The sequence below is a fragment of the Chelonia mydas genome, chromosome 17 (genome assembly GCF_015237465.2).
Source record: "Chelonia mydas isolate rCheMyd1 chromosome 17, rCheMyd1.pri.v2, whole genome shotgun sequence".
NCBI lineage: Eukaryota > Metazoa > Chordata > Testudines > Cheloniidae > Chelonia > Chelonia mydas.
The window spans coordinates 7,825,702-7,845,879 of NC_051257.2; the positions used below are offsets into that span (position 1 = coordinate 7,825,702).

The window sequence follows — 20,178 nt, forward strand, 5'->3', positions numbered from 1 at the left end:
AGTGATTTCATGCCTCCAAAACAAGATTCCTTTTTCCTGTCCTGGGTGCTTTGGTTGCAACAGCTGCAGAGTCGTCAGCATTGTGACACTTCTCATTTTCTTTTCGTAACTCACAAATCCAGTCTCTCAATTATTATTCTGTAACGTGTATTTCACAGTTGACCACCACCGGAATATGTGATCACCGAAATTACTACTGTGCCTTGAAATTTTCAAGTCGGCATCTCTGCTGTAATTATGGGGGCAACAGATTTGCTTTCTTAGTGCACGACAGGCTCATTGAACTCAAGGAGACTCTTTTCGCAGATTCCAATGGGCAGTTCCTATGCACTATTGATCCAGAACCTTTCACTCCACGTGTCCCTCCACACCTTCTTGCAATCATTCCTTTTGTCTTTCTTTTCCCCCGCAAGGTGCTTTGCATCTTCTTCTACACCTCCTTTTCACTTGGAGCAGACTCCCAGTTCCTCCATATGTCAAATGCCTTCCCTCTCCTTCGCCAAATCTCCCCTCAAAATCCATTTAATCTGCCAATCCTTCTTGCTTAGCTCTCCACAGTGATCATGCATCCTGCATTTGTACAGCTGGCCTGTATATTATATTGTCCAAGTTAGATTGTAAACTCTTCAGCAGAGGAACCTTGTCTTACGCTTTCTTTTCTTACTACCTGTCCTCCCAGCAGGCCTAGGGTACAAAGGAATTGCATTGCAATTGCACTGCATAAGGAACAAACCAGATTAATTCCTGGTATGAATTAAGCCAATAGAGTTATATTCTGTATGAAGTTGGCACAGTAGCTTCAAGTGAGGATGTTAAAGTCAGATTCCAAGTAGAGAGAGAGAGCTGGGAATCACTAAGATTTTGCACTGCAAACAAAAAACACGTTTCTGACACCCCTTCTCTCACTACTAGTACCTTACTCCAAGAGTAGTCCCACCAATTTCAATTCCAGAGTAACGATAGTACAGCAGCGAAGGTAACAGAATCTGGCCTACAGATGACAACACCAGAACCCTGAATTGGATAGCCTTTGAATTTCAGGAAAGGGGATGACGTGAGGATTAGATTCAAATCCCTGAATTCATATTTTCCACTCTGGTTTTGGTTCAGTGTTGGATCCAAAGCAGGAAGGGGCTGTTCTACTTCAGTGCCAAGATGTCCTCCAAATCTAGCAAGAGCAACTAAACTGGTGACATTTCTGCCATTTTCTGGGAGAAACTCCACAAGATTTTGGTGCCATCAGGCTCAAACTCTAGTTTTAAACCTGCCATTAAATACAAATCCTGAGCCCCATAATCTGAACTTAATCCACCATCCGCATACCAGTTTTTGGGATCAGCTCTTACCGAAAGGTCTTTTTTTTTAAATGTGATCCTCCATGTAATTCTGCAAGTTCCTGTAATATCAGTCACTTAGTTTTCAAGTCCAGTTACGCTGCAGAGACAAGGGTATTTAAAAAAAAAAATTTTAAAAAAAATTGACCCCCTACATAGTTGAGTTTGCAGCAGCACTGAAGAGCTCCACAAGGGATGACATCTGGTGCTCCTTGTCACAGAGGTTTAAAGGTGAAATGGGGGAATTGGAGAGAAATATTTGTGCTTTTTACAGTAAACAACTTCAAATGTTTCTCCCAAAATTTCCTACTCAAAGGTTCTGCCTCAAGAAAGATGGCCTTGTAATTAAAAACACAGTTTTAGAAGTCAGAAGATCTTGGTTATTACCCAGCACAGCAAGTTCCTACACGTCCTTGTGCCTCAGCTTTCCTCTCCATAAAATAGGAACATTGATACTTCCCTATTTCCCAGATGTATGCAGGACTTAGTTCACTTAGGGCCTGAGCCAATGCCCATTGAAGTCAGTAGGGGACCTTCCACTGATTTCAGTGCGCCTCGGATTGGGCCTCTAAATGTCTAAAAAGCACTTAGCAGGCCCAATCTTTTGAGGTGCTGAGTGCCTCCTAACTCTAATGGGAATGGAGGGCATTTAGCAGACCTCAGAAGAAGGCCCTAAAATTCTTAGATGGAAGGTTTTATTAAATTGCAAAATATACTTTATCCTTTTAATTAGAAAGATCGTCTTTGTGAATATGTATATCACTCATCACTGTGGAATCGCAGCACCATTCTGAGTATATCATCAAAATGTTCCAACAAAAAGGGACTCTGGACTTAGTACTTCTAATGTAAAAGCACTGGAGGAAAGGATAAAAAAATATATTGAAGGGCGGAAAAAGCAGCATTTCTCTTCTTACATCTCAAAAAGAGCAGGATGGAGGCACAAACACTTTTCAATTTGATCTGCAGATCACCTTCTCTTATTTATTGTATTGAGGGGGTGGAATAGTAGGATGGATTTTAGAAGAGCTGCTTGACAGTTTAAGAAAAGGAAGAAATAAAGAGTTTACATGTCACCAGTATAACATAAAGCAGTTACAAAACCACCCCCTTTTTAAATGGGCATAGGGCTCTATCCAAATTCAGTAGGAGACCTTTCCATTCATTTTAGTAGATATTGCATCAGGCAATTAGTTTAGACCCAAAATTTAGATTTGGGGGCTTTTTTTAAAATAATAAAAAAAAACTTTATACTAGTTAATGACTAGAGCGTTTTCAATTTAATGCAATTTTCAAGGCAACTTCAACATCCCTTGGTAGTGTTGCTGTCATAAATATAAAGGGAAGGGTAAACACCTTTATCTCCAGCCACATAGACAGAAAACCCCTCTAGTTGCTCTTAGGTAAAAAACAACTTCACAGACCTGAAGACTTGTGAATTTCCCTGCAGGAGGTTAACGACCCTGCCTTTAGGTAGAGAAAACTCCAGCTCACAAAAGAACAATCCCCTTTTGTCTCCGCTCTGGCCCCCAAGCGGGGGAAAAAAAAAACCTCTAACTGCTTTCAGTTTAAAACCTGCTTTCCAGCAGCCCAAAGGAAAAAAAATATTTCCTTTTAAAATCTGTGCTTCTGGTTCAAAAAAATCTCAAATTGATCTCAAAATGATTTCAAGTTAATCCCACTGCTCTGCCACCATGTCAAGGTTCCTTCCCCACTCTGAACTCTAGGGTACAGATGTGGGGACCTGCATGAAAACCTCCTAAGCTTATTTTTACCAGCTTAGGTTAAACTTCCCCAAGGTACAAACTATGTTCCTTTTTCCCTTGGACTTTATTGCTGCCACCACCAAGTGTCTAACAGATATATATAACCGGGAAAGCGCCCGCTTGGAAACGTCTTTCCGCCCCAAAATCCTCCCCAAATCCTACACCCCCTTTCCTGGGGAAGGCTTGATAAAAATCCTCACCAGTTTGCATAGGTGAACACAGACCCAAACCCTTGGATCTTAAGAACAATGAAAAAAGCAATCAGGTTCTTAAAAGAAGAATTTTAATTGAAGAAAAAGTAAAAGAATCACCTCTGTGAAATCAGGATGGTAAATACCTTACAGGGTAATTAGATTCAAAACATAGAGAATCCCTCTATGCAAAACCTTAAGTTACAAAAAGACACAAAAATCGGAATATCCATTCCATTCAGTACAGCTTATTTTCTCAGCCATTTAAACAAACAGAATCTAACGCATATCTAGCTAGATTACTTACTAAGTTCTAAGACTCCATTCCTTTCTGTTCCTGGCAAATGCATCACACACACACACACACTTTTTTTCCTCCCTCCCCCCAGCTTTTGAAAGTATCTTGTCTCCTCATTGGTCATTTTGGTCAGGTGCCAGCGAGGTTACCCTAGCTTCTTAACCCTTTACAGGTGAAAGGGTTTTTCCTCTGGCCAGGAGGGATTTTAAAGGTGTTTACCCTTCCCTTTATATTTATGACAGCTGCAAACTCAGGCTCAGCAATATTACAATGGTGTTTGAGAACCAGAAAGCAAATCGGAGTGTAAACAAAGTGAATTGGCTATGCTAATTTCACTGTCTAGACTAAGAAGCGCAAAGGACAAGCAAACAGTATCAATGGTGAAGGCTAGAGATTGGGAGGGAGACAAGATTGACAGAAATTATTTGTTTTGGCAATGCTTCCTTTAAGATACAGTTTTATTTCAGCAACTTGCAGAAACGTCTATCAGGGATATGCATCACCCTCCTCTATCTGCTGAGCTGACAGTTGTTGACCTATGGCAAAGAAGGCAAAAGGGGGGGAAAACAACCCTGCTGCCCTCAGCAAGCAGCACAGAATTTCACTTCATTAATGGCCTTCTGTCTGGGAGATGCAAGCTCTGATGCAAGTCTCCTCAAACAGGCCTCAGCAGTACCATGGCAACTGGTGGCACAGAGAGCAAATTAAGGGAGGAGCCTTCAAATCAAGTAGTGGCCACATGGCTGGAAATACGGAGAGGAGCTGGAAGGGGAGAAATCAGATCAGTGAAGAAAAATTTCCTATGCAACAGTGCATGGCTTGGAAATTCCAGAGCAAGACCTGATCGTTCCTAAACTTAAGTATGCATCTGAGGGTATGTCTATACTACCCGCCGCATCGGCGGGCAGCGATCGATCCAGTGGGGGTCAATTTATCGCATCTAGTCTAGATGCAATAAATTGACCCCTGAGCGCTCTCCCTCCGACTCCTGTACTCCACCGCCATGAGAGGCGCAGGCAGAGTCGATGGGGGAGCAGCAGCAGCAGTCGACCCACCACAGTGAAGACACAGCGGTGAGTAGATCTAAGTACGTCGACTTCAGCTACGTTATTCACATAGCTGAAGTTGTGTAACTTAGATCGATTTCACCCCCCCCCCCCCAGTGTAGACCAGGCCTGAGATATACCATCGATTACAATGGAACTGCTAATGTGCATAAGGTCGCACAGGTGCCTAAAACTTTGCAGGACCAAAGCCTACTTGTTTAACTTAAAATAAAAACACAAAAATAGATCAGCTGTTTGGTTACTGCTCTGTGCTATCATGCGAAGTTCAGTGTCAGATCTGGCATCTCATCTGGCTACCCATCTAGAGTGCTCAAGACATCCCTCTCAGTATCAAAATTAGGGCCTCATTCTGAGAAGACTTCAACATGTGAATCACTGCTCACGTGAGTCTCAGTACTCCAGTGGACTGCTCACCTGGTTAAAGTTTGTCTATTGAAGTTTTCTCATGATGAGGCAGAAAGGGCAAAATTCTCTGTGGGATTAATTCCAGCGACTTAATGGAGTTACACTCACAGGTGAAGATCCAATTCTGCAAGCGATTCTTCATAAGAACAACTCTGCACCCGCACAGTAACTTACTATACTGAGGCCTAAAGGTGTAAATAGAAAAAAGTGTGCAGAATTTCCTTGATTTTAATATGGGTTTTATCATCTTGAAAACGTTCGTAAAAGTCAAGAACAATTTATTAAATATTTACTTAATCACACTGTTACAAAAGAATGTCATAATGTGATTAAGTAAATATGCTTTCCAAGTTCACGCGTTCAGGAGTTGACACCCTGGATAGAACACAGCAGCTGTTTAACACCTCCCTGCAGTTCTCCACGGCATACCAGGACAGGAACGCTGTCTTAAGTCAGAAGACATCAGTAAACCCCAAAGACACAATGTCGGGCTAGTGCATGAGAAAGTGACGCTGACCAGAAACAAAACACGGGTCAAGTTTTAGGGGCCAAGTCATGTAAACTGCAAAAAGTATACAGACAGTACGAATGAAAGCATTTTTTAAAGATGTTCAGCCTTAATGTAAGACGCTTTTATAACATAGGGGGGTGAAGGGAATTATTTTTAAACACGTGATTTCTGTTGACAGTGCCCCTTTAACAAGGTGGCACGGTACAGCATAGCAATTTTCAGTAGTGTACAGGCAGGCACAGCTTTATAACAATATTCTGATCTGTCTACTTGTTTTTTCAGCGGGCATTTTTCCTGCTGAACAGAGCAAGATGTGTCACGTTCCAGCTGAAAGCATGTGAATTGGATCATCGTTTTTCAAATCAGTCAACTGATGACCAACTGGCACAACTAAAAGGCCACACGGATTTATAGCTGTAATGGGAGTTTACTTTGCACATCTTGTCTCAGCAAAGGTTTCTTTAGCAACATCATAGCACTTAGTAAGTGGAGTTTTCTGTCAATTCCAATGTCCTATTCTCTTCTGTTCACCAAAAGAAAATTTGCTCATAGACACAATGAGATAATCAGAGACTAACAAGTTTTAAATGAACATTGATAGGTGGAATAACACAACACATACTCATTCTAGATACTGAAATACAGAAATGTAAACTTGGCATACTCAATAACCACTACCAGCTCCTGATTTATGGATTACACCCAATCATCTGATAGGATCTCAGATAATATAAATACATTTTCTAATATACACATGTGGTGTTGGCTAGTGGGTAGGATAAGGAGCCTGGGAGCTAGGAAGTCCACGTTCTATCATAGACTCTACAGCTAACATGCTGCGTGAGATCACTTGACCTCTCTTTGCATGGGTTTTCCCAATCTATAAAACAGGAAGATGAGGACAGTTTAATGGAGTGTTATTTGAGGACTAAAGAGGAGTAATCCAAACAGTGAGGTGATCTTAATGAGGTGATTTGCTCAGCTGTGTTTCAGTGCAATGGCTGAATTTTCACATTGTGAAACTCTTCTTGAGGTGACATGGCAAGCCTGATGAAACCACACCAGGTCAATAGGGTGTACATGATCACAACTCCAACCTTGGTGCTACATAACACAGTCACCCAGAATTGCATAACAACTTATCTCCACAGAGCAGTGAAATGGTGTTTGAGCTGGAGGAGAAAGTAAAGGGGAGGAGGATTAACTGTTTGTTTATTCTCTCTGAATCTCCAAGTTACTGAAGTTCAAAAAGCCCAGATCCATAGACAAAAATCCCTCGCTGCCTTCCTCGGTAAAACAGTACTATTTTTCAGCTTAGAGCACAGGACAGACATCACACCCACCACTTAATCTCCATGATCACATGCTCCACTTCATTAGCCCAGCAACAAGCTGTGAATTAAGAACATAAGAACTGCCAATGGTCCATCTAGCCCAGTACTTGTCTCCAACAGTGGCCAGTACCAGAGCTTCAGAGAGAGTGTACAGAACAGGGCAATTCTGGGGAGATCCACCCATCTTCCCCTCCTGATGTCCAGCAGCCAGAGGTTCAGGGTCGCCCCAAGGATGGGGTGACCATCTTGGCTAATAGCTGATGGACCTATCCTCCATGAGCATATCTAGTTTGTTTTTTAACCCAGTTACACTTTTGGCCATCACAACATCCCATAGCAATGCACTCCACAGTTCAGTTGTGTATTGTGTGGAAAAGTACTTCTGCTTATTTATATTAAACCTGCTGCCTATACATTTAATTGGGTGACCCCTGGTTTTTGTACTGTGAGAAAGAGAAATGTTATTCACCCTATCACTTTTTCCATGCCATTCTTGATTTTATACACCTCTATCATACTCCCCATTAAATATCTCATTAAATCAGATATTTAAATTAAATCGGAATTCAATCTTTGTGGCTCAGGGGGTTGGCAATTTAACATGGGTAGAGTGATATGTTTGATTCCTCTTTCTTTCAAAGTCCACAAAATCCATCAAGAATTACTTCCCCTAATTTTTAACTTCACTCCAAATTCAAAAGCATCCCATTTTGCAGTCACCACTATTGCACCGAATCGGGACAGTACTCCCTTCTGACACACTCAGTTCCATGTTTTAGCTAGACAAATCTCTACTGAATGGGCCCCCTGAGTGGGATTTCTCTACAGTAAAGCCAGTTTCTCTCAGTGACCTAGACTGGAAATCAAACCAGAGTTCTCCATCTGGCAGTGCAGAGCCACAGAACTAGTACTCCAGGCAATCATGCAGACGACTGCGGCATCTCATGAAGTGACCAAAAGCCACAACCTCTGACCTCAAATTAACTCCCTCTACTAACTTATCTTTGTCTCATTACAGTAGGTGGCAGTTATCTCGTAGTTACCAAAAGGAAACTGGGAGTCAGATATCTAGGTTCCATTCCTTAGCACTGCCACTGATTCGCTGTGCATCTCCGGGCAAACTGCTTAACTTCCTTAACATCAATACCTGGAAAGATACTGGAACAAATTATTAAACAATCTATTTGTAAGCACCTGGAGGATAATAGGGTTATAAGGAATAGTCAGCATGGATTTGTCAAGAACAAACCACACCAAACCAACTTAATTTCCTTCTTTGATAGGATTACTGACCTAGCAGATAAGGGGAAACAGTAGATGTGACACACCTTGAGTTAGGTAAGGCTCTGGACACAATTCTGCGTGACAGTCTCAAAAGCAAACTAGGAAAATGTGGGCTAGATTAAATTACTGCAAAGTGGGTGCACAACTGATTGAAAGACTGTATTCAAAGAGTAGTTACCAATGGTCTGTGTCAAACTGACAGGGCATATCTAGTGGCGTCCTGCAGGCGTCTGGTACTATTCAATATTTTCATTAATAACTTGGATAATGGAACAGAGTATGCTTATAGAATTTGCAGATGACACCAAGCCAGGAGGGGTTGCAAACACTCTGGAGGGCAAGTTGAAAATTCAAAACGTCCTTTACAAATTGGATAATTGATCCGAGTTCAACAAGATGAAATTCAATAAAGACAAGTTCAAAGTACTTCACTTAGGAAGGAAAAAAATCCAATGCACAACTACAAAATGGGGAATAACTGTCTAGGCGGTAGTACTGCAGAAAAGGATCCGGGGGTTATAGTGGATCACAAATCGAATACGAGTCATTAACATGATGCAGCTGCAAAAAAGGCTAATCTGATTCTGGTGCGTATTAACAGGAGTGTTATATGTAAGACACAGGAGGTAACTGTCCCACTCTACTTGGCACTAGTAAGGCCCCTGCTGGAGTACTTTGTCCAGTTCTGGGCACCACACTTCAGGAAAGATGTGGACAAATTGGAGAGAGTCCAGAGGAGAGCCACAAAAATAATAAAATATTTAGAAAACCTGACCTATGAGGAAAGGTTGAAGAAAATGGGCCTGTTTAGTCTTGAGAAAGGAAGACTGAGGGGTGACCCGACAACAGTCTTCCAATATGTTAAGAGCGGCTATCAAGAGGAGTGTGATCAATTGTTCCCCATATCCACCACAGGTAGGACAAGAAGTAATGGGCTTAATCTGCACCAAGAGAGATTTAAGTCAGATATTAAGAAAAACTTTCTAACTATAAGGGTAGTTAAGCTCTGCAATAAGCCCCCAACGGAGGTGGTAGCATCCCCATCACTGGAAGCTTTTACAAACAAGTTGGACAAACACCTGTCAGGGATGGTCCAGGATGGTTTACCTGGTCCTGCCACAGGGTACTGGGCTTGACTTGATAATTTCTCGAGATCCCTTCCAGCACTACATTTCTATGATACCTTGCCTCAGTTTCCCCATCTGTAAAACAGTGATGCTTTAAGATCCTCAGATGAAAGGCAAGATGAAAACTCCTATTAGTTTTAATTAATCTAAAAAGGTAGCCTCGGGCCATGACTTTTGTGTTTGTTTGTTTGAACTGGCAAATCTCTCAACTTGATTGCATATCAAATGACATCTAAAGAGAGATCAAAGCAAGCAAATTATGAAAGAAAAGCTCAAGGTTGGGTACCTATTGCATTAAGGATTTTTGTTGCCAGTTAATGGCATAGGAGTGATAGGCAGGAGTGGATAGAACTTTGATTTTTGTCTCTCTTGCATCTTTCCAGGGCTTCTCACCACATTAATGGTGTTTCCTCAGGTCTAACAACATATGAAGTCTGAGGGCCATGTTCTCTTTTCTACTGAAAACCTTTTGCGCTGCTATTAGAGCTGAAGGTCATTGGAAAGGTAATTTCCTCCACATTTGCATTAAGATTTTATAACTTGCCTGTGATTTCACTGCCTCTTGGCTAAGAAACTCAAAAGGGCTTAACAGAAACCTTAACAAAAATCTCTGAATACATCTGTGGGTAGTTATTACCACTGCCATTTTGTAGATGAGAAAAAAAAGACATTTTCATTTAATATTTTCAGAAGAATTCATTAATTTCGAGTGCCTAACTTGATGACCACTCGGCTCGATTTTCACCACGCACCCATAACTCCGACCAAAGTCAACAGAATGCTCAGCATCTCTAGAAAAATCAGGCCCTGGCTATTCTTCATCTTGGAAACCCAAAATGAGTGGACCCTCTTGAATATTTTGGTTAAGGTCACACAGCAAATCAGCGACACAGCTAACCACAGAATCGAAGAGTCAAGAGCCCCAGTTCTGTGCTCTGGTCACTAGATCACACTGCTTCCCAGGATGGGTACTTCAGAGATATATATTATATTTGCGTCCAGAGGACCCAAACAGAATCAGTGCCCTATTGTGCTGGTGTTATACAAGCACATAGCAAGAAAGAGTCCCTGTTGCAAAGAGCTTGCTGCCATTCTCTGTTCAGAGGCTGCATCCTGAAAGGCGAGCTGGGCAGTATAGATGAGAAAATTATCGTAGAACTCCCCACTCCATTCACATGGTACAAGAAACAGGCACAAAATGCTGAAAGCATCAATGAGGCAGACACATATGTGCATTACAAGCACCATCATGAACTCATACAAACAGCTGTAGATCAGCAACGAAATGCAACATCTCTAGAGGGCAGGTATCATTCTGAAGACCCTATAAAAGAGCAAATCGACTCCCTTTCCATAGCAAACATTAACATCCGGTGGGGATACCTACAGAAACCATCATCACATCCATCTTATTCGAGCCATAATAGGGGAGAAGTAGCCGCCTTGCTCGTAAGGGTGAGGCTAAGATCCCCTTGAATTGCAAGCAGCAGCCACATTAAATGTAACCCTGCTAGACTGCTGCTTCTATTATTCAGAATGAAAATTCTGAATTCTCCCAGTGGCAGTAAACCCATTATTACAAATGATACAGAGCACCAGCATGGCACTCTCTCATTCCGAGAAGTCATTTCCTTGGAGATCTACAAAGCGTTCAGACTACAAGCACCCAAAACATAAAACTCCACCTGACAGCAACTGTGCAAGCAATCATTTCAAGCACAATGGACGGAGATTAAAAGAAAACGAAGACGTGCCTTAACTACTCCATCCAAAAGTCGAACATGATTGACTGTGGCGTCATCACCACTGGGCACCTGAAGCTTGTAGGAGTTTGGGGGAAAAAGGGAGAAGAAACCCCACCATTATTCCTGAGAATAGACAAAATTGTCAAAGCCATCTAGGGGATTTAAAAACATAACTTCTATTAAAATTACTAGAAGATCTGTTTCTAACTGCTCTGGACCGCTCTGAAAATCTCAGCCAAAGACACCATGACCCGCCAAGAGCCGTTAAGTCCTGCAGCATTGCCCATCTTTGAAAGCCATCGGAACATAGCGCCATATACGATAGCTGGATTTTGAAAAGAAGGAGGGAGTGGGTAATGTTGTGGCCCAAAAGCACCCTTTGTAGCTATGCAAGCCAAGCTAAGCGTACTCAAATCTAGAGTCAGGACATACGCCAGTCACTGCAGGAACACCTCCTCACACTACAACCATCCTAGTGCACAGAAAAACATGACTGCCATGTGCATTATTACCTTCCTCTGAAATATGGCTAGTCATTAGACTACCACCAGAGCCAGATACCAGACTTGATAGATCCATTATCACATCTCCTCTGTTACTGTCATCAGACATGATCCACGTCCTGGAGACTCCCCGCTTTAGTACATCACAGAACTTTATCAGTCTTACTCATTCACTCCAAATATTGCCCCTCAAAAGCCTTATCAAAGAGGGAGAAAATGAGGCCCTTTCTCCAACAGCAACAAAATACAGTGTCCTTGCCCCATACTCCTTGTGCTCCAGCTCACATTTCAGTTGAGTTGGGCAAGAAGGAAGCCGACAATATTGTAACTACACAAAGTCTTTCTAGGACTAAAAGGAACAAGGTGAGAAAAGCCCGCAGACTGGATTTGATTAGTAGGGTTTTTACATACCTTATATGACTAGCCAGGACATCTTGAACATTAGACAGTCCCGGGTCCGAAAGGGAATCTGAACAGACAGATACAGGAGACAGAGACCTCTCTTTCTCCTCAAGCAGATCAAGTTTCACCAAGGAGCTCGTCTCATCCTCTGAGTTATCCTCAGACACAGAGCCAAGGATGAAATGAGAATTCAGGTTCAACTCCAGGGGCTTTGTGGTAGGGGAAGACTCCTCCATAGTGACTCCAAAGTGGGCTCTTAGCACTAAAAGAGAAAAAAGCAAGAGCTGAAGTTAGTATTAGCTCCTAGGGGAAACAAGAAAGCCTTCAAAAGCAGGGTTCACTTGTGGTCAGACACACACTGTTGAAATACCATGTCTGACACTGGGTAAGAGACCAGGATCCAGACTAGTCACTTGTGTTATTTCAGTAGCTTTTCTGTTTGTACAAGCATCAATGCAACTGATCATTCTAATCTGTTGCGAAAGCTGCTGGCTTAGAAAAAGCTACAGGAAGGACAAACAATCTTTAAGCAGGCACAACTTTTGTTGTAAAATTCATGGTTAGAAAACCAATATGGAGACATTTATTATTATTTAACATTTATATTTTGGTAGCATCTAAAGGCCAACCAGGTTGGGGCTCACTGCGTTAGATGCTGCACGAACATATAATAATTGGCAAAGAGTTTACAATCTAAAATACAATACACAGCAGGGGAATGGGACAAACACGCAGACTGGGGTGTGATGATAAAGTCAAACATCCACTGGCAGTCTTTTACTTGGGACCAAACACAGAGCCAACTCAAAGAGAGAAGGTTGGCTGTTTTACAAAATATAATACAAATGTTTGGTGCTATGGTTGTTTTTCAAAAATCAATTGTTGAATGTATTTTTTAAAAGAGGTAGCATTCTCATCAAATTCTAGCCGGTCAAGCTGCCACTAGAGGGGGACAGAGAGCCACACCAAGCAGGCCTGGGTTACATAAGCAATGGGCAAAAACCACAATCATTGAAGGAAAATCACTTACATTGACTCAGTAATATGAAATCAGCATAGAGTCACACACTGAAACCCTATCAGATTAGGGACGGTTAACAATAACTAACCTCTTGTAATTGCTGCAATTTGAGTAGCTATCCACCTCCAAAACGAACTGGAAAAGAAGAGACAAACATCAATAAATACATAATACTACTTTTGATATATAGCTCCTGTAATCAGAGGATCTCCAAGCTCTTTCAATTAATCATCACAACACCCTTGTGACATAGGTATGCTACTCAATGCACGGAGAGTGAAGGAGAGGCACAGAGAAGGTTAAATAGGTCATGCAGTGAGCCAAGAATGGAATCCAGAATTCCTGACTCCCAGTCCCATGTGACTACAGACTATGCTTCCTCCTATTGGTCACTCACAAGACAATACGTGGTAGCTTTGTGAGCAATTTGCTAACACACAACATCTAAAGGCCCTTTCATTCAACCTGTATTTTTGTTACTGCAAGATAGAAGGGGGAAAGGCAACTTAATTTTTCCACCCAGTGCTTTAAAAAAAGCAGAGTTTAGTGCTGGGAAGAGAGGGAATAAAAGCACGCATGGTGCAGGCAGGTGCCTTGGGAACTTCTCCCACGCAGCCGTGCTAATATGTCTCAAGCCTGTCTTATGGAACCTCCTTCTATTACAGCCTGAAGGCTTTTCACACAATCCTCTCACTGCACCTCCATCCTGTCCTGCCCCTGGGTCTCCTACACAGCGGTGCCAAAGCACATCAGCCCTGCCCTGGGGCTTTCACCTGAGCAGAGGTTGCCAATTGTGCTTAACTGTGCCCAATTGTGGAAGGTGAACGGGACAAACAGGGACTATGAGGAGACCCACCAAGCTCATTTTCAATTGCAGTCTAAGACAAATAACAAAACGCTAGCGTGACTCAGGAAAAATACTCCCATCCATCCATCCGCATCTCGTGCCAAACAGGCTTTAAAGTGATCCTGCTCGACACGTACATAGTTCTGACTGGAGAGCCAGATCTCTCCTTGTACAAGAAGGGCAACCTTTCACTAACCCTGGATAGCTTTTCTTCTTGTAACTCAAAAGACTGCACTTTCAAACACAACATATTAAAAAAAAAAAAAGCCATGAAGTTTCAGTTAAGATTGGAAATACAAATCAGTAACTTCAAAGAAAACTGCTGTAGTTTAAACAAAAAAGCAACTGTTAGGGAGCCAGGAAATTCAAAGTGAAGGTTATGGTTTAAAAAAAACAAAAAAACAAAAAAACAACTGGAAGTATGGAAAAGCACAGATCAGCTGGGTGTGGGGGTCAGAGATAAGGTCACCCAAGCAATCAAAAAGCCTGCTCTAAACTGCAATTATAGCCACATTAGGAAAACTACAAGCATATAGCAGAGTTCCCTTAACATGAACAATCTGGTCTGGTCTACGCAGGCAAAACCAATTCACATTATAACATCAATAGGACACAGTCATGTTACAACTGGACGTCTTTGACATAGTTGTAATTGTACTGTAGGCAAGACAATGCACTCCTAAAACACCACACAGTTTCTTTTCATCAGTGACTGAAAATTAAGAATGCATCTGACTGGCTTAGTCAATCTTACTGTGATTGTGCATGGGTATATTATTTAGATCAAACTGCACCTGTGTTGCAAACACAACTCCTGGTTTCATTAGGGCCATATGCAGCCCATTAAAAAAAAAAACAAAACTCTGATGAATACTTAACCACTTTGTGGTTATAAAGACTGTGTTTATTCAGGTTTGGGATTATAAAACCTTTGTCAATGTACCTGGTTTAGCTGTTTAGTTTGGTGGGTAGGGGGTTGAGGGGGGGGAGCAATTATAAAACCTGCAGCTATATGCCCAGGGCAGAGATTATACTGTTTGTGAAAACTCCTGCAAACTGAGCCATTTGGGCAGATCCCTGTTCTCTTCAATAGGTCTTGGTATACATGAAGGGATCTGCCGCTGCAGCTTTGTTGTAGAATCACGGTTTAAATTATTAGCGTAAACTCTCCTAAACCAGCCAAAAGCACCTTTACAGCCAACAAACCAAGGCCAAAACCCACACTAGGAGACCTTCCAGGAAGGGGGGGGGGGGGGGGGGGACGGGGGGGGGGACCTTGTTTTTCAGACTCATCTCTCAAAAATGCCTTGTTCAATTTGCATCTGATTTGCCCCAAAAAAATTCTACTCTAGCATCAAATCACGCATGGAAAATTTCAGCTGTAAAATTTCAGCTGTATTGATCTAGTATTGGCACAGTTAGTGTAGTGGGGGAAAATAATCTAGGTTATGACATAAAGCTAGCTAGAGAGAGAGAGAATCTACTGTCTCAAACACTTAGCAATTATACAGTCTCTTTCATCTCAGGAGAGAAAGAAATTTGTAAGCATTAACTAAGTCTTGGACCACCACCATTAGGCAAAAATCTCTCTTTTTTGCAGATGAGGAAACTGAGGCACGGAGAGGATAAGTGGTTTGCCGAACAATTCAACGACAACCCATGAAACACCTCGTCCATGCTCAAACCACTTGACCATTCTTCTTCTCAGTGCATCTCTACTCAAAAACAATCATCAGTGCAACTCAATCCTCTTCGATAGGCCATGCTGTCTATAGCCAAAGCCACAAACGTTCTTTGTTTAGATTTCCATGAACAGTTACTGGGCAGCTGGTAATTAGCTATCCACTCTGTACTTGTTCTAAATATATTGAAACTTTCCTATTTTTTAAAACTGGATTTCAGCTTTGCTTTTTGCTCAAATTAACTGTAGCACTTTCCAAAGAGCTTCTCAGAGAAGCCAGTTGGTTTTCATACTGTGGGGACAGGATTCTAAAATCCCAAGAAAACCTGGCCTGGTGTACATTTTTCTTGAAACTTTAAACTGTCCAAGTTTGAAATACAAAATTTCTTTTTTTAACTGTGCTTGCACTAAACACCTGGGTAAGGGCCTGATCCTGCACCACTAAAGTCAACCAGGAGTTTTGCAACAGACTTCAATGGGGGCTGGATTGGGCCCTAACAAAAGACTAGCCATATCCCCTTGACAACAATGCTCTCCTGCTCTCTAAAATCCCTTGTTTCCAGGAGGTTTCAGATGTTGTGAAAACAATTTGCAAGGCGAACTTTGCAGAGACTGAGGTGACTAAAGATTGCACAGCAAAGTCCAGATTTAGACCCTGATCCTCCCAAGACTTAAGCTCATGCACAATTCTATTCACATTGGGACCACTCATGTGAATAAAGTTACACCTGGGCATAAGTCTTTGTAGGATTCAAGCCATATTCTCCTTTTTGTTCTCCCCTCCAGATCAAATTAACCAACAGATTGAAAATTTGTTTTTGCAATTGCCCAAGCACTGCAGATTCAATAAGGAATCTATTGCTCTTTAGGTAATAAAGACTTTGCAATAATGTTGATGATGCTCAAAGCAGGGCAGAACCCAGAGCTCGCTCTTCCAGAGCTGCATGAACTAACATTAGTATAAGATTACTTTGTCAGAAGAGAAGTGAATACAAAGAATTGGGGGGCAGACACAGGCCCAATTATTCTTCACAGCTTTGCTCCCTATCGAGCGGTAAGAAAGTACCATTCATTTTCAGTAATTTTTCTCCCTCTGAAATGCCATTTAGAGTGACACTAATTTAATTTTGAATCAAATTTAACTTTTATTTAAAGAAAAATATTTTCCAAAACTATTTCTGAAGTGAATTACTTTATTGATTTCTTTTTCATTTCAGGGGAAACAAATTGAATGGATTTTTTAAAAATTAGATCAGTGTCTCCACAACACTTGAAGAGTTAAAGCACAATTCTAATAATAATGACAATGAATTCAAGTAATCCTAAAAAAATATACAGCATTATTACCATTGACAACCAGAAAGTGAAAGTGACTAAAAAACAACAATAAAACTGACCGGTCCTGTTATAGTAGTTTGCTTTCGCTGAATTTGAAGGCGAGCAGCACATGCATCTAGACTGACTTTGGAAGTCAGTTTCCAGATCAACAGAGTTTCCAGATCAACAAACCCCACACTTAGGGATAAAGTCACAACTTCTTTAAGGATACCTAGGTATGTGGGTGAGCATCAGGAAAGCCACAACCATCTGCCTAGGTTCCTAGGATATGCCCAATACCACTGCATCTGAGGACAGTCTCTGGAATCCCACTTCTGCCAACAGACATCACCACAGAATTAATGGGCCACCATCCTGAGCGTTCTCTTAACTGAACCAAGAGGACAAAATCAGACCGAAGAATCACCCAGATATAATTTAGGCGATAATGTCTGTACTTCACGGTCCAAGAGACACAGACAAGGTTTTCATCTCGGGGCCAAAAGACCAAACACATTAAGGCACCTGACCATAGCCTTTAACAGGCCGAGAGACTACTTACACTTGATCTTAGCTCTGAGGAACCGAGAAGCTCCTCTGCTTTTTCCATTCCCTCGACCTGAGATTTTATTCCCTCTCCATTTATACTAGTTTTTCTAGTTTATCATTTGTTCTTCAGTTTCAATTGGATACTACCTACTTCCTGTCCTAAACTGCTCTGCACCACTAAACAGCTGTCAAACATAGCATACTGTAAAGTGCTTTTGGATCTTTGGATTCTACTCCTTTTCAACCTCCCAGTATATTTCACTCTACAAGTCTCAATAGGTTAAAATAAAATCAAGATTATGAACAACAGACCCAATTCAGCAATCCATACACATTCAGCAAAGCACTTAAGCATGTACCTAAATCCTATCCAAGTCAATGAGATTAAGAACATGCTTAAATGCTTTGCTGAAGTCCCATTGACTTCAGTGGGATTTAGGCACATGCTTAAAAGTTTTCCTGAACAGTAGTGGATTTAAACACAGGCTATAATGTTCCCCTCTGTTATCTGCCTCCTTATATGATTTCAGAGAATGTTCCTTTTGAAAGAGTCAGCTAGTCATTTCCTCGCAGAAGAACGAGAGGAGTCTATTCAAATTAGGGAAAGCAAAGTATATATGTTAAAATAAAGCTAAATATGTAAATTCACCCTATTTAAGTCACAGGGGCTGCACTAGGGAAGGAATATAGGCAAGTGAATTTTAAATATTAACCATATTACAGAGCATCCTCCCAAAAACTTCTGAGAAACTTTCTGTTACATTGATAGAGTTTTACAATGGGATCCAAAAGCATTGTAAATAAACATCTTGAGATGGGGAAGAGGCAGCTGCATGCAGTAACCTGGATCGGAAGTGGAGGAGTCGATCATTTCTCTTTCTGGATCCAATACATGCCAGTGTGGCTGCAGAGAGCGTGTGGTCTTGCCTGCATTACGTCTTCTACCCCAGGGAGGTGGGGGCCAGAGATCTCTTTTGCAGTATCTAAAACTTGCACACTTGAGCCCCCTCAAGCATTTAGAATTATTATTATGAATTATTTATATTGCAGTAGTGCCTAGGAGCCCCACTCATGGACCAGGACCCCATTGTGCTGGGCACCATACAACACAGGACAAAAAGATAGTTCCTACCTACATACTGGGGCTTCCACTACTCTCCCAGCCTTTCCCCCATATCCAGATGTTTATTTAGAGTCCTCACATTTAATTACTTTAGATTAAAAGGGATTTTGATTATTCTTGTTTTCAAAGGAAGAGGCAGAAAAACAAACAATGGTAATAATAGGTAACAATACCCGAAGAGCACACCCACAGTATCCCAGGGACCAGAGCTAAGAGACCATACAAACATTATGAAAGAATCTTCCCACATGGCTGGATTAACAGAGTTACTATATAAGCAATGCGTTAAGAGACACAAGCAATTAAAAAGATATCCTGCAGCTTCTTAAACTACAATTTCCCAATCACTCTTGAACTCATTGGGAATTACATGGTCTCAATACAGCCCACAAACAACAGGCCTGGAGTATTTACAGGCAACCTTCCCTTGCTGATCCCCTTTGCGTCACAGAGAAACCTGAGCTGCAAGAAGCCCTACTCCTGTGCTATCTCCATTCACACTCACTGCCACCAGGGACTTCCCCTTATCACAGTGGCCATATGTACAGAGAATGCTAGAGGAAGAGGAAAGAGAAAGCAGAGGGAATCGCAGCATCTCAATCCACTCAATCCCATACCTTGTGTGCATGAAGCACTGACTCAGTGCAGCCGGCGCCCCACAAAGTCTGGTAAGGGCATTACAGGGGCACTGACAAGACATACATATGCACGCTGCCATTTACCATCACCTATCCTCTCTCAGGTTTCAGAGTAGCAGTCTTGTTAGTCTGTATCCGCAAAAAGAAAAGGAGTACTTGTGGCACCTTAGAGACCTCACCATCTCCACACCACTCCTTACAACCAAGCCACAGCTCACGTTCCCCAGCCCTCGCAACAGAGCTCATGAGAACATTATACCACCCCAATCACAAATACCTACCCAAACCCCAGTAGCAAGGTTGGTGAGGCCATTCACACTCGCTCCTCCTTCCTCCAACCATCCCTAATAACTCACTCACCTACCCCCACACAATCACATTTAAAATAGCCCCAATCCAGCACCAAAACCTTCTTCCTTATTTGCAATCCTATACCGTGGTGAATATATCACTACCTTCTCTGGAACTGGGGATCCCTGCCAGGCTGGGGGGGCGGGGGGTGTCCCACCACTTCCTAGAGCATTCGGGATCCCCACCACCCCAGGGGAATCCCCCACATTTCCTAGAGCACTGGGGATCCTAACCAGCCCAGAGGCCCCCCCATTTCCTAAAACACTGGGGATCCCCGCTAGGCCAGAGCTAAGCCCCCCACACACACACACTTCCCGGGGGTCCCCACGGGGCCGGGGCACCGGGGGTCCCTGCCGGGCCAGGACACAGCCCCCCACTGCCCGGGGCACCGGGGGTCCCGGCAGGCCAAGAGATAAGCCCCCCACTTCCTGGGGCATCAGGGTCCCCACCGGATGGAGGCTGAGCTCCCCCCACTTCCCGGGGGCACCGGGGATCCCAGCCTGGCCTGAGCCCCCCTTATTTCCCGGGGGCACTAGTGATCCCGGCGGGGCCGGGGCCAAGCCCCCCCCTTTCCCGGGACGCCGGGGGGCCCCCCACCCTCCGGGGCCGGGGAGCCCCACCAGGCCGGGCGGTCGGACGTGCTCTCCCCTCGCCCCGGGGAGCCCTGCCGGGCTGCGGAGCGGG

The 20,178-nt window shown here is 42.7% G+C and overlaps 1 protein-coding gene across 9 annotated transcripts in view; it reads right to left on the minus strand.

The window, feature by feature from the left end:
* Nucleotides 1-20,178, minus strand: part of ACACA (acetyl-CoA carboxylase alpha) — a 206,454-nt gene that overhangs the window by 162,931 nt on the left and 23,345 nt on the right. For 8 of the 9 annotated variants that reach the window (XM_043531245.1, XM_043531243.1, XM_043531244.1 and 5 more), the window contains 2 exons: nucleotides 13,077-13,123; nucleotides 11,977-12,229 (listed from right to left, as the gene is read on the minus strand). In XM_043531245.1, the coding sequence (XP_043387180.1) occupies nucleotides 11,977-12,203 (227 nt within the window). In that variant the 5' untranslated portion in view covers nucleotides 12,204-12,229; nucleotides 13,077-13,123. Of the gene's footprint in view, nucleotides 1-11,976; nucleotides 12,230-13,076; nucleotides 13,124-20,178 lie in introns of those variants that run through there. The other variant, XM_037880660.2, reaches the window with a different exon arrangement.